The sequence below is a fragment of the Toxoplasma gondii genome, chromosome Ib (assembly GCF_000006565.2).
Source record: "Toxoplasma gondii ME49 chromosome Ib, whole genome shotgun sequence".
Taxonomy (NCBI): domain Eukaryota; phylum Apicomplexa; class Conoidasida; order Eucoccidiorida; family Sarcocystidae; genus Toxoplasma; species Toxoplasma gondii.
The window spans coordinates 1,665,210-1,676,563 of NC_031468.1; the positions used below are offsets into that span (position 1 = coordinate 1,665,210).

Below are 11,354 nucleotides of genomic sequence, written 5' to 3' on the forward strand. Positions count from 1 at the left end.
AGAAACGAAGAGAAGAAAGCGATTCGCTCCAGGAACTTCGACACAGGAGAGACATTCAGAACGAGAGGCGAAGACGGATAAAAGAGACTGACTTGTTAACACAGCAACAAAAGAAGCCGAGTTAGAGAACAGTTGCACCAAAGGAAAACGAAGAACAGTTGCACTCACGCACATACGCGTCTCCACTTCTTCCGGGAACCAGGGGGGGTGTCTCTGTGTCCGAAAGGCGAAAGCCATCGGGCGGTCTTGCCGACGCTTTCGCTTCTTTGGACGAACTCAAAAAAGAAAGGACAGTCTCACTCTCAGGAGGCAAGCGACAGCGAACGCGGTCGCAACGCACACCCGACTTTCAAAAATGAGATGTGCATGAGTCCACGACCTCAAATATAAACGAACCTGAGAACTCTGTATTTTCTTGACGAACGCGAAACAAGAGACGACCAGCTCCTGAGGAAAAGCAAAGCGATTCACGCACAGCCCTGCTCGTCTCGCCTCGCGGACGCAAAAGGTCGAGAGAGAAAACAAAGTCGGCGCGATACAAGGAAACCCCACACTCCGGCCAGTTTCCCCTCTCCCTCTGTTCCTCAGGAAGGCAAGAACCATCAAACTGCAAAGCGACAGCGTGCTCGCAAGTTCGCATTTCGTCGTTCCCTCTCGCTGGCCTTCAATCAGGCAGTCGTCCAGTCTGCCGTCCAGGCTCCTGTCACTTTGTTTCCTTCGCCGTCTCGGTTGTCTCCTTCGCTGTCTCCGTTGTCTCCTTCGCTGTCTCCGTTGTCTCCTTCGCCGTCTCGGTTGTCTCCTGCGCAACTCGCCTCCGCTTCATCATCGAGTTGAACTGAGTATACACTTTCACCATGTCCTCTGGAACCGAGCGTCTGCAACAGCGTTGGGTCACACGAAAGAAAAACATTTTCACAGCCCAGTTCGTTTTCGCAGTCATTCGTCAGCTCCGGTTTCCTGCAGGCTCTTTGAGAGAGCGCGGTCGACGTGGAGAAAGGACCCGGAGAGGACCCCCAACGGCAGAGGGCCAAGTGCACAAGTTGCGACTTGCGAGAGACGAACTTCTGCCTTTCTTACTGGTACTTGTTTGTCACTTCACTCTTGAGGAGCCTCACGGACCCCGCTCATGACGAGGCCGCACAAGTCGCTCTTCGTCTTCTCTTTTTCTTCGCTTCTTCTCACCTTCCCCCGTGGTCTCCACGTTCTCTTCTCTCTCGATTCTCTCCTCCTTCCCTCTTCTTCTGTCCTCTCACCTGGCGCCTTTGAACGCTTCGTCAAAGTGCTTCTTCGAGATGAACGGCACAGGGTCTTTCTCGCCTTCGGCCAGCGGCCGCCCTCGAGCGACCTCTGCCTGGATCGACTCCCTCACTGCGTTCTTCGCCGCCCTCTGGCAGATCTCCGTGATGTCCGCGCCTGCCGTTTGCATGCAAAGCAAGTCTTTATAGCCAGTCCTCTGTGCACATGCCTTGTGCTCGCAAAAAACCTCACCGATCCACCCTTAGACGCGACCCGTGCACACACCGGAAAGAGACACCTGAGTTCCTAGCTGCATGCAGAAAAATCGTGACTACCGAGACTGGCGCGCGTGTGCATGTGTAGGGGAAACTCACGAAATTCACATCTAAAAAAAGACATGCATGCCTACATACCTTTACATGCGGAAACATAGATGTACGTATATATATATATATATATATATATATGTAAATATATATATATAAATATATGTAAATATATATATATATATATAAATATATGTAAATATATAAATTAAAAATGTGTTTGTGTGTTTACAATTGGAGTTATTGTTGAATGCAGTGGTGTTGTCTCGAGAGGAAAATGGATCTTTGTCAAGTTCATTTCGTCGCCTCCCTCCTTCTCCTTTATCACTCGGTATGTCTCTTGTTCCCCCGGTTTTGAGTTTTTTTCTTTTGTACCTGAAAAGCCTTCGAGTCTCCGAGCCATGTCTTCAATGTCCACGTCGGGCGCGAGCGGCGACTTCCGCAACGCAGCTTTGAAAATGTTGACACGGCTCTTGAAATCTGGAAGAGGAATGTACAACAGTTGATCCAGCCGGCCCGGTCGCGTCACCGCCGGATCCAGAATGTCAGGCCTGTACGGAGGGGAAATGCGAAAAAATATTCAAGAAACATCGGCGTACACTGGCACCTGCAGCGCGCAGAAACTCACAACTGCCAAACTCCTTTTTCTCCGCAAAAAACAGTCCACATATTTGTGAGAAGAAGGGTGCATTTCTGCCTTTGTCTTTTTCGAACAGAGGGAGGTCACAGCCAGCATAGGCAGAACTGAGGCGCAGGCAACTGTGAAATACTCGCCTTTTTTCTCTCCACTTCCTCGCCGTTTCTTTCTCCCCGTCTCGCTCGCCCGCTCGTTTTTTATCTTTCTCTAAACTCCCTCGCCTTGATTGTCCCCTTTTCCCTCTCTCTTTCGTTCTCTCTCAGACTTCTTCTCCCCTTCGTTTCATCCTCCGCGTGCTGTCTTGCGCTTGCTCGTTCGGCTCTCACCGATTGGTGGCTCCGATGACGAAGATAGGTTTGCGTTTTCCAATTCCATCGATCTCCGTCAGAATCTGGTTGATAACTCTGTCCGCTGCCTCGCCGCCGCCGCCGGTGCCTGAGCCGCGCGCCTTCGCGATCGAGTCCATTTCGTCGAAGAAGATCACGCACGGCGCCGCAGCTCTGACAGGGAAAAGAACGAAAAAAGAACAAGTCGGAAAGGAGAGGAGACAAGACCCTAGAACCGAGTCCACGTCCGTCTCGGAAATGCTTTCTCCTCCAGAGAAGCTAACACTATCCGTGAAGCGTTTCTTGAATGTCCTCTGTTTTGACTCCACCACAGGTCACACACAGTTCCCTGCACCGTAGATGAGGCCTTCCTCGTTCAGATCACCCTGAGCACCGTGATCGCGTTTCTAAAGCGCTCGTCTCCTGCAGCAGACACCAACCGTTTTCTCCCTCCAGCTTCTTTTCACCTATAGACGCCTGGCGGGCAGAGTCACGAGCTCGGATTGTTCCCGGCTCGCGCCGGTTTGGTCGGAAGGTTTCTCTCGTGTCTGGACAATCCACTCGCCTCTTGGCCAGGCAGCCGGTCGCTCTGAGAGACTGTCAAAAAACGACTGTGACTCTCGCACATCTGCAGAGAGTGTCTCCTCACCGCGCTTTGTCGAAGAGGTCTCGGACGTTCGCTTCCGACTCGCCGAACCACATAGTCAACAGTTCGGGACCTTTGACGCTGATGAAATTCGCTTTGCACTCGTTCGCAACAGCCTTTGCGAGCAACGTCTTGCCGCATCCCGGCGGCCCGAAGAACAGGACGCCCTTGCTCGGCGCCAGTCCGAACTTATGGAACTTCTCTCCGTGCTCCACAGGGTACTGAACTGAGAAACGTACGAAGAGGCCAGCGCGAAACACCGCACTAACACAGGCACCGGGCGCGAAACAGGAACTCCACTCGAAAGAAGGAAAGAACGAAGAGCTCAGCCGCAGGGCCTGTCTAACGAGTTCTGCATGTATCACACCTTGTCCTACAAGTCTTCACGGAACAAATGCCATAATATGTGGAGACGAACGCAAACTCGACAGATGAGCGACCAACGGAGAAACGCCAGCAGACGCCACCACCCACCCCCCCCCCCAATGAAGAACATCGTCTCCACCTTTCCACTTCTTTCTCTTCTTTCCTCGCCGCCATGCCCCCTCCTTGCTCCCTGCGCAGGCGGGGAGAGAAGGCAGTTCCTTCTTTCCCTCGATCGTCTTCCTGCCCATCTGCTGGGGATATGCGCGCCATTCAAAAACAGCATTCTTTCAGCTTTCTGTCGCAAGTCACGCCTTTGTTCGGCCTCACCTCCTTCCTCTTCTTCAGCTGGTGCTCCTGCATTTCCTCGCGCAAAAGCTCCAGTTCTGCATTCTCACCTGTCTCAACGAGTTCTTCCTTCACTTCTGTTAGACCACCAATGTCTTCCCAGCGAACGTCTGGCACTTCGACATGTCTCTCTCGCAGTGCACTTGGATTGACGACCGACAGGGCGTGGACAAAGTGAGGCATGCGAACCTGAAACTTCGCTAGAGTCTGAAGAGGAAAAAAGTTGCAGGCGTCTGTCGCACATGTCTCGAAAGTCTACGTTCTCGGCTTCTCTCTAACGTGACTGGCGGTAAGGTTCTTCAGTTTCTGCCTTCGTTGTGCCGCTCTCGGGAGGCCAAAGTCTTCTCTGAAGACGGACGTTCTCTCCCTGTCGCCAGCGACGCATCCAGTTTTCTTCGTGTGTTCTTCTCTGCCCTCTCTTCTCGCTCTTCTGTCTCGTGTCTTTCTCCTTTCTCATCTCTTTCTTCGCTCTGCTCTCTCCTTTCTCTTCGCTCGCTCCCTGCGCCCGCAGGTTCCTCTTGATTTACCTCGGGGTCGACTTCGTCTTTGTCGAAGTCGACGAACTGGCAGTTTTCTCGCACGCACTGCATGGCGGCTTCCAGACAGAGCTGCGCCATGTCTGCGCCGACGAATCCGTGAGCGTCCTTGGCGATCTTTTCGAGGTCGACGTCTGGACCTAAATTCATCTTTTCTGCCTTCTTCTTCAGAATCTCTGTCCTCCCCTTCTCGTCGGGAATCGGAATTTCAATCTCGCGGTCGAAGCGCCCGAAGCTGGTTTCACACACGGACGCCGCAAACCTGGACTTCAAAAGACCCGACTCTCGGTGAAAAAACATGCTCTAAAAACACAACTCCCTGAAAACGCTCCCCCATATGCACTCACTTGTGCAGACACACAGTGCATAAACATATACATCTCTCTCTCTTTATGTATACATATATATATATATATATATGGATAGAGAGAAAGGGTTATACATGCGCTTGTGTGTCTGTGTGTATACTGATATACGGATACAAAGATGGGCATGCATGCGTTGGGACATAAACCGAGACAGATAGTCGTAAGTATAGTCACAGATATATACATTTATATTTATGTGTGGAGCGCACGCATGCATGCATTTCCTCAAAATCCATCGAGAGATGTAAACATGGACAGAGGCAGCAGGTTGTTTGAGGTCCAGAAGTGGAAACGGAGACTCTTGAGCTCGGCGTAGACTCACCGCCGAAGCGCAGGGTCCAGCTGATTGGGGCGGTTCGTTGCGGCGAGCACGACGATGCCTTTGTCGCTGCTCACGCCGTCCATCAGTGTGAGAAGCTGAGGCGAAAAAGAAAGAGGAGCCGAGTCAAGCCGCAGGTAAAACGAAAGAGCAGTATCCGGTAAAGACACTCGAGCTCTAAATGAACAGTCGATTGTGGCGTCTAGACTCCCCGGAAAAAGACATCCGTTAAAACTCGGTTCGGAGATGTGCCAGTACCACGGAAAAGCAGAGTCTTCGCCTGAAACGGTTTGATTTCCACCGGCAAGATAGAAGCAGGAAAATTCAGATGGAGGGAGTTGACGGGAGATCGAGATCGGTAAAGAGATCGAGGTGATCGAGAGAAAGAAAGAGATACAGGCAGACGGAGATATATATAGAGATAGAGATATATATATAGAGAGAGAGAAAGAGGAATTGACAGGCGAGAGCGAGGAATACACAAAAATGGTAGGAGGTGAAGCAAAGGGTGAAGATAGAGACCCAGCAAACGAGGAAAAAGAGAAGAGGAGTTGGAGAACACGAATGGGAGACATCAACGTAACAAGAATGCGAGTCTCCGCGGAGGCTGTGTTGTTCGTTTGTCTCTGCCTCACTTGGGCAACAATGCGTTTCTCAACTTCGCCCTGCGTCTTCTCGCGCTTGCTCGCAATCGAATCGATCTCATCGATGAAAAGGAGACACGGAGACAAAGCCGCCGCCTCCTCGAAAATCCGCCGCAAATTCGCCTCGCTCTCCCCAGCCAACTTGGACTGAAAGAAACCGCGCCGAGGACAACGAAAGGAAAATCAGCAGAATGCGGGAGAAAACGTGAGGGAAACGAAAGCGAAAGAGAGAAGGAGGTGCCAGAGAGAGAGAAAGAGAGGAGAGACGAGGGCAGAGAACGATACAACAGCAGAGAGAGCAAGAGGAAAACAATCAATGCAAACGGTGCTGCGATGCAGAGAAGCTCCCGTGGTTCCCTGCTGAACGCGTCGAGTTCCACGCCGCTTGCTGGTCAATTCTGGCTCACCATCACAGAGCGAGCTCGGAAAAACTCAAACGAGACACAAGAGAGAAAAAACAAAACGCTCTCGCCTCCGCATATCAAAGGTTACACAACAGATGCAACAGCTGAAACTTGTTTTCATCTGCGAATTTTCTGTCGCAAACCGACGTTACACATGAGACGTCTCAGTGATCCGTGAGGGACAACTGTCCAGGCTTCTTCTCCAGTGAACAGCAGTAACCAGCGCTCTTCATGATGAACTACGGACTCAGGGCGTTATTACCTTCGAATGTTTTGACACCATGTCGATACATCTTTGTCTCGATGCAGGTCCATTCACCGCTCGTAGGAGACGTGGAAACAGAATGCAAATCCCCTCCTCCTATATGTTTCGTTCTCTGTATTTCGTTCTCTCTGTCTCCTTCTCCTTCTCCCTAGCTCCTTCCCTTTACCTTCTTCTCTTCACCTTTCTCCTTCCTTTTTTCCGTTACCGCCTCGGCTCTATCTCCTTCTCTCTATATATCCCCGCACAGCTCGTTCTCTCTCGCGGTTGGGTCTTCTGCGTGTCTGCTCCTGTGCGCGGAGGTTCGCCTCACCATCACTTCCGGGCCGTTGACGGTGAGGAAGTTCGCGCCACATTCGTTGGCGATCGCCTTCGCCAGCAAGGTCTTTCCACAGCCGCTCGAACCGTGAAGCAATACGCCCCGCGGTGTCTGTACACCCACCTGGTGGCGAGACACGCAGCGGGACGAAGACAGAAAAGCGAAGCAAATGCAGTCGGAGTGAAGACGCCGAAGCGGGGAGAAGACCAGAAGCAGATGCAACGAAGAAAAGGCCAAAACAGCAGAGAGAAGGTTGCACGCGAAGGCTGGAATCACGAGAAAAGAGCAGGAAACGAGAACTGAAGCTGGAGAGAGAGGAGAAGAAACACAGAAAAGAAGACACACAAGGCGACTGCAGGGAGACATGCGAGGCAGGCCGGTGGCACAAGAGAGATGGCCATGCTGGTAAAGCAGATAGAGGATTTGCGGGGAAAACACAGATTGCGGCTCTTCCTGGCTGATGTTTAAAGCCTTTCGCGCTGGACGCAGAGCACTTGCAATCGAAGACCATTCGACATCGGGGTGAAGAAACGTCACGCGCGACAGCCTCGGCTGATGACACCTCGGCTCTCAGGTCTGCGTTCCGCTTCTCTCTCCCTCTTTCTGTTGTCTTCTTCATGTTTTCCCTTTCGATTTTGCTCTATCCGTTCCTCTTCCTCTCTACCTCTCGTTCACGGTCCTTCATCTTCTGCTTTTCTCTCTCTTTTTTTTCTTCCTCGTTTGCTCCCTTTCTTCTTCTCTCCTCCTCTCTGTGTCCGTGACTCTGTGTCTCTTCCTCTACCTCGTTTCCTCCATCCCCACCACTCGTGCTCGACGTCACTTCCCTCTGCCGCTCTCCCTCCTTCGAGTTCCTCTTTTTCTCTCTCTGAAGGAAGATGCCGGAGAGAGCCTCTTCGCGTCACCAAGAGCGAGGCGCGTCGAATGGTTTCCCTTTCTGTCCTGTTTCTGCATGCATTTTGTGTTCGTCCTCGTGTTCGTCCTCGCACCTGCTTGAAGATCTCTGGAAATCTCAGCGGCAACTCAACGAGTTCTCGGATGAGATTCAGTTCCTTTTTGAGGCCGCCCACATCGTCGTAGGTGATCATTGAGGAGGCGTCGAACTGCGCTGAAGGGAGGGGAGCGACGCAAAAGGAGATCACAGCTGCGAAGGCGTTGCTTGCAGAGAAAAGCGAGAGGAAGGAAAGAACTTGAAAACGAATCTCTTAAAGCAAGTCTGGGACTTGCTTGTGGAGGCCACAAGAGCTTTCGATCGGACAGAGCGGCTCTTGGGCTTCGGCGACAACGTGTAGAGAGCTTGGTGACTTCACCCTCGGGATTGGCGGGCAACGACACAGATCTCGACAAATTCCAAGAGAGCTGCATGCAGAGAAAGCAGCGCCAGGAGGAGACACTGGCGCGTGGAGACACCTGAAACGCGCGCACAGCCCCCACACCAGCAGCTGAGACAGCGTACCGCGATCGAGAGGCTCGCCTTCGCAGATGAGTTCTGTGGCGTCATCAACGAGTGCAACTTCTTGGTCGTCTTTTCCGTCTGTGTCGATTTGCATGACTTTCACCTCGACCTTGCCTGTCGCGCCGTGCTCTCCCTTCGCATGCACTGGAAACTCCAACACAAACTGGTCTCCGACTTTCACAGGGCGAGACGTATGACGAAAGAACTTTGTCGCCACTGCTTCGACGCTCGGTTTCTCTCCGGACGCGTCTCGGTCGCGGCCTTCCGAGCGCCCTGCGCCGCCATCGCGGACGTCTCCGAGAGTGTCTGAGAAAGGCAAGACGAAGACTCGCCGGGCATGAGGCAGCAGCCGCTGTGGGGTGACTTTGATGGCGTCCTGTGCATGCAGTTTGATGTTCTTCAGTGCATGCGCGTGGAGGACGACGTGACGCGCCTCGAGGCTCCTGTCGGGCATCGCGATGGCGACAGTCTCCCGCTTTCGCCGCCCAGAGAGAAGAACGACGTCGCCTCGTTGTACCTGCAGCGCCGCCATGTCGCGCGGCGAGAGGAAAACCACTGAAGGATCTCTTGCATGCGACCCTTTCACGACAAACAGATTCCCCGCCACAGGCGCCGTGGGCGAAGGCGGAGAAGACGAGAAAAACGAACGTCCTCCTCGCAGAGACGAAACCAGTGAAGACAACGAAGACGAGGAGAGAGAAGCATCAGGCGAAGAAGACGGAGAAGAAGACAGAGAAGAAGACAGAGAAGAAGATGGAGAAGAAGACAGAGAAGAAGACGGAGAAGAAGATGGAGAAGAAGACAGAGAAGAAGACAGAGAAGAAGATGGAGAAGAAGACGTGGAAGGACAGTGGGGTGCGATAGATCGGACGTCTGTCAGAGGAGGGTCTGTGAAGATGGGGGACGAGAGCGACGACGCAAGAGAAGAACAAGAAGTCGGACAAGACGATCCCGTCGTTCTCGCCGAAGACGCAGCCTCTGCAGCCGCTTTGAGTGTGCTCTTCGCTCTCTGTTCTCTCTCTCGGTTTTCGAAAGAAGACAAGATGGCCGCGGGAGGCACCCGGCTTGTCGGCCTTTCAGCCCCCATCTCGGAGGGAGAGCGCAGCCGTCTCCCTGAAAACCGGGAAGAAGTGAAGGAAGGGGAAACAGGAGGCGCAGGCGAAGGCGGGAGGCGCACCACAGCGTGTGCGGGAGAAAGAAAGATAAAAGGAAAGGGGAGAAGAAGGAAAACCGAGAGAGAAAGGAGTCGACGCAGACCCAGGCCTCGTCTGAAAGAAGAGGCTGAGGAGTCCCAGCCCGCACCCTCGAGAGGGCACCACGCAGTCCCCATGTTCGTGGACCGAAAAAAGAAAAAAAAGGAAGAAAAAAAGGGAAAAAAAGAAAAAAAAAGAAAAAAAGAAAAAGAAAAGAGAGAGAACAAACAGGAAGCAAGCACGAACGAGAGAAAAAAGAAGACGGATGTGGAGACGGAAACCAGGAAACGCGAACGTAAAGAATTGACAGACTCATGCGTGTTTTTCGACAGACGCAGGTCTGTCTAGTTCCAGCGAATTCTCATTTTCTGCAGGCGTCCCTCTCTGAGAGCGAAGAAGAAGAGGCATTCGCGCGGTCACGTAAAGTTCAGGTGGAAGGCGCCGTGGGGAGAAAGAAAACTCGCTCTCTCGAAACATGTAAAAAGAATACGTCGTGTATCTCTCTGTCGGTTTCTCGCCTCCCGCAGCGAGACAGAACGAACTTGCCGAAGAGAAAGGATGCCCAGGCAAAGAAGGTGAAGACGAATGAAAGAAAAAGGCGCCTCTCAGTGCCCTGTTTCGTGAACAGAGGCAGGGAGACGGAAGAAGAAAAAAAACGGCAGAGGGAAGGAGAAGAGAGAAGAGGAAACGCGAGTTACACGCAGCATGCAGGCGTCGGAAAGGAGACGAGAAACTGGAGGGGAAAAGGGGAGGAAAACGAGCAAACGGTTGCGCTGCTGTCTGGTCGCTGGGCAGCAGACAGAGGGAGCGAGGAACACCCGAAAGATGCGACGCAAGAAAAGTTCTCACACTTGCTCAAGGCGAGATGGAGACGGACACAGCAGGCGTTCTGCGGCTTCCTCCTTTCGCTCCTCTCTCATCACGAGAGAAACAAAGCGGTGCGGAAGTTGAACTCAGCACACACAGAGAAATCTTCGTTTCACAGCAGGCTCTCGCGCGACGCCGTCTCCTCAAAGATGCAGCGTTCCTTGTCGCTGTCTCTCTTGAAACGCGCGTGGATATTCTTTGACAAGAGTGGAGAGAGAGACAACGCTTCTCGAGGAGAGACAGAACGGACGGCAGTCAAGCGGGCACAACACTCAACGCGTTTAGTGGAGAAGAGAGGAAAAGTCGGAAAAAATGGCGAAAATGTCAAAGACAGCGCGCGCAGCTCTTCTTCTCGCAGTTGCGGTGCATGCACACAGACGCATGCAGACGGCAGCTACTGCCAGTGCTGCTCCCGTGGCGCTCAGGACAGACAGAAGGAGACACACGCAGAGACAGAAGGAGACACACGCAGAGACAGAAGGAGACACAAGCAGAGACAGAAGGAGACACAAGCAGAGACAGAAGGAGACACAAGCAGAGACAGAAGGAGACACAAGCAGAGACGGAAGGAGACACACGCAGAGACAGATCGTGGCAAGCGCCTTCGTCGTGTCTACAGATTTGAAGTTCGCGCAAAGAATTCAGCAAACCGAGGCATGAGTTGAAGCGCTTGCTGTTATTTCCGGTTGGTCCAGAATCCCCTCATTCAGTTCTCGTTTCCGTCCACGCGCGCGCGAAAAGCAAAGGGAGTGTGCATCCGAGAGAGAGAGAGGCACTCTCAGCGTGGATGCAGAAGAAATTTTCGAGAATTTGGTGAGAAAGTCACTACACCAATGACCGCACTCGCCTCTGCGTAGGAAATGTTCCGCGTGAGTGCAAGTGACACCGAAGTCTCCGCATTTTCGCAGCTGGAAACGATGTGAGTTCTTGAGACGGACGACATCAGATACCCACTTTGTCGTATGTGACATATAGCTGATGTTGCATTCGGAAGATCTAAAAAATGCGCTCCAGACAAGAAAAACATGTCCGGTTACTTTTTCTCGCGTGTCTTCTCCAGAATCCACAGTTTTCCAGAGAGAAACACTCGCAGAAGCGCAAGCGGCT

At 52.5% G+C, this 11,354-nt stretch overlaps 1 protein-coding gene across 1 annotated transcript; it reads right to left on the minus strand.

The window, feature by feature from the left end:
* Window positions 1-37: 37 nt before the first annotated feature.
* Window positions 38-10,280, minus strand: CDC48AP (cell division protein CDC48AP). The gene is made up of 12 exons (XM_002371664.2): window positions 8,188-10,280; window positions 7,721-7,839; window positions 6,729-6,857; window positions 5,741-5,896; window positions 5,109-5,203; window positions 4,410-4,653; window positions 3,933-4,089; window positions 3,175-3,397; window positions 2,526-2,699; window positions 1,938-2,113; window positions 1,254-1,413; window positions 38-875 (listed from the first exon to the last, which is right to left on the minus strand). Exons 1-12 carry the CDS (start codon window positions 9,515-9,517, stop codon window positions 704-706), a joined length of 3,135 nt encoding a protein of 1,044 aa, XP_002371705.2. The 5' UTR covers window positions 9,518-10,280; the 3' UTR covers window positions 38-703.
* Window positions 10,281-11,354: the final 1,074 nt, after the last annotated feature.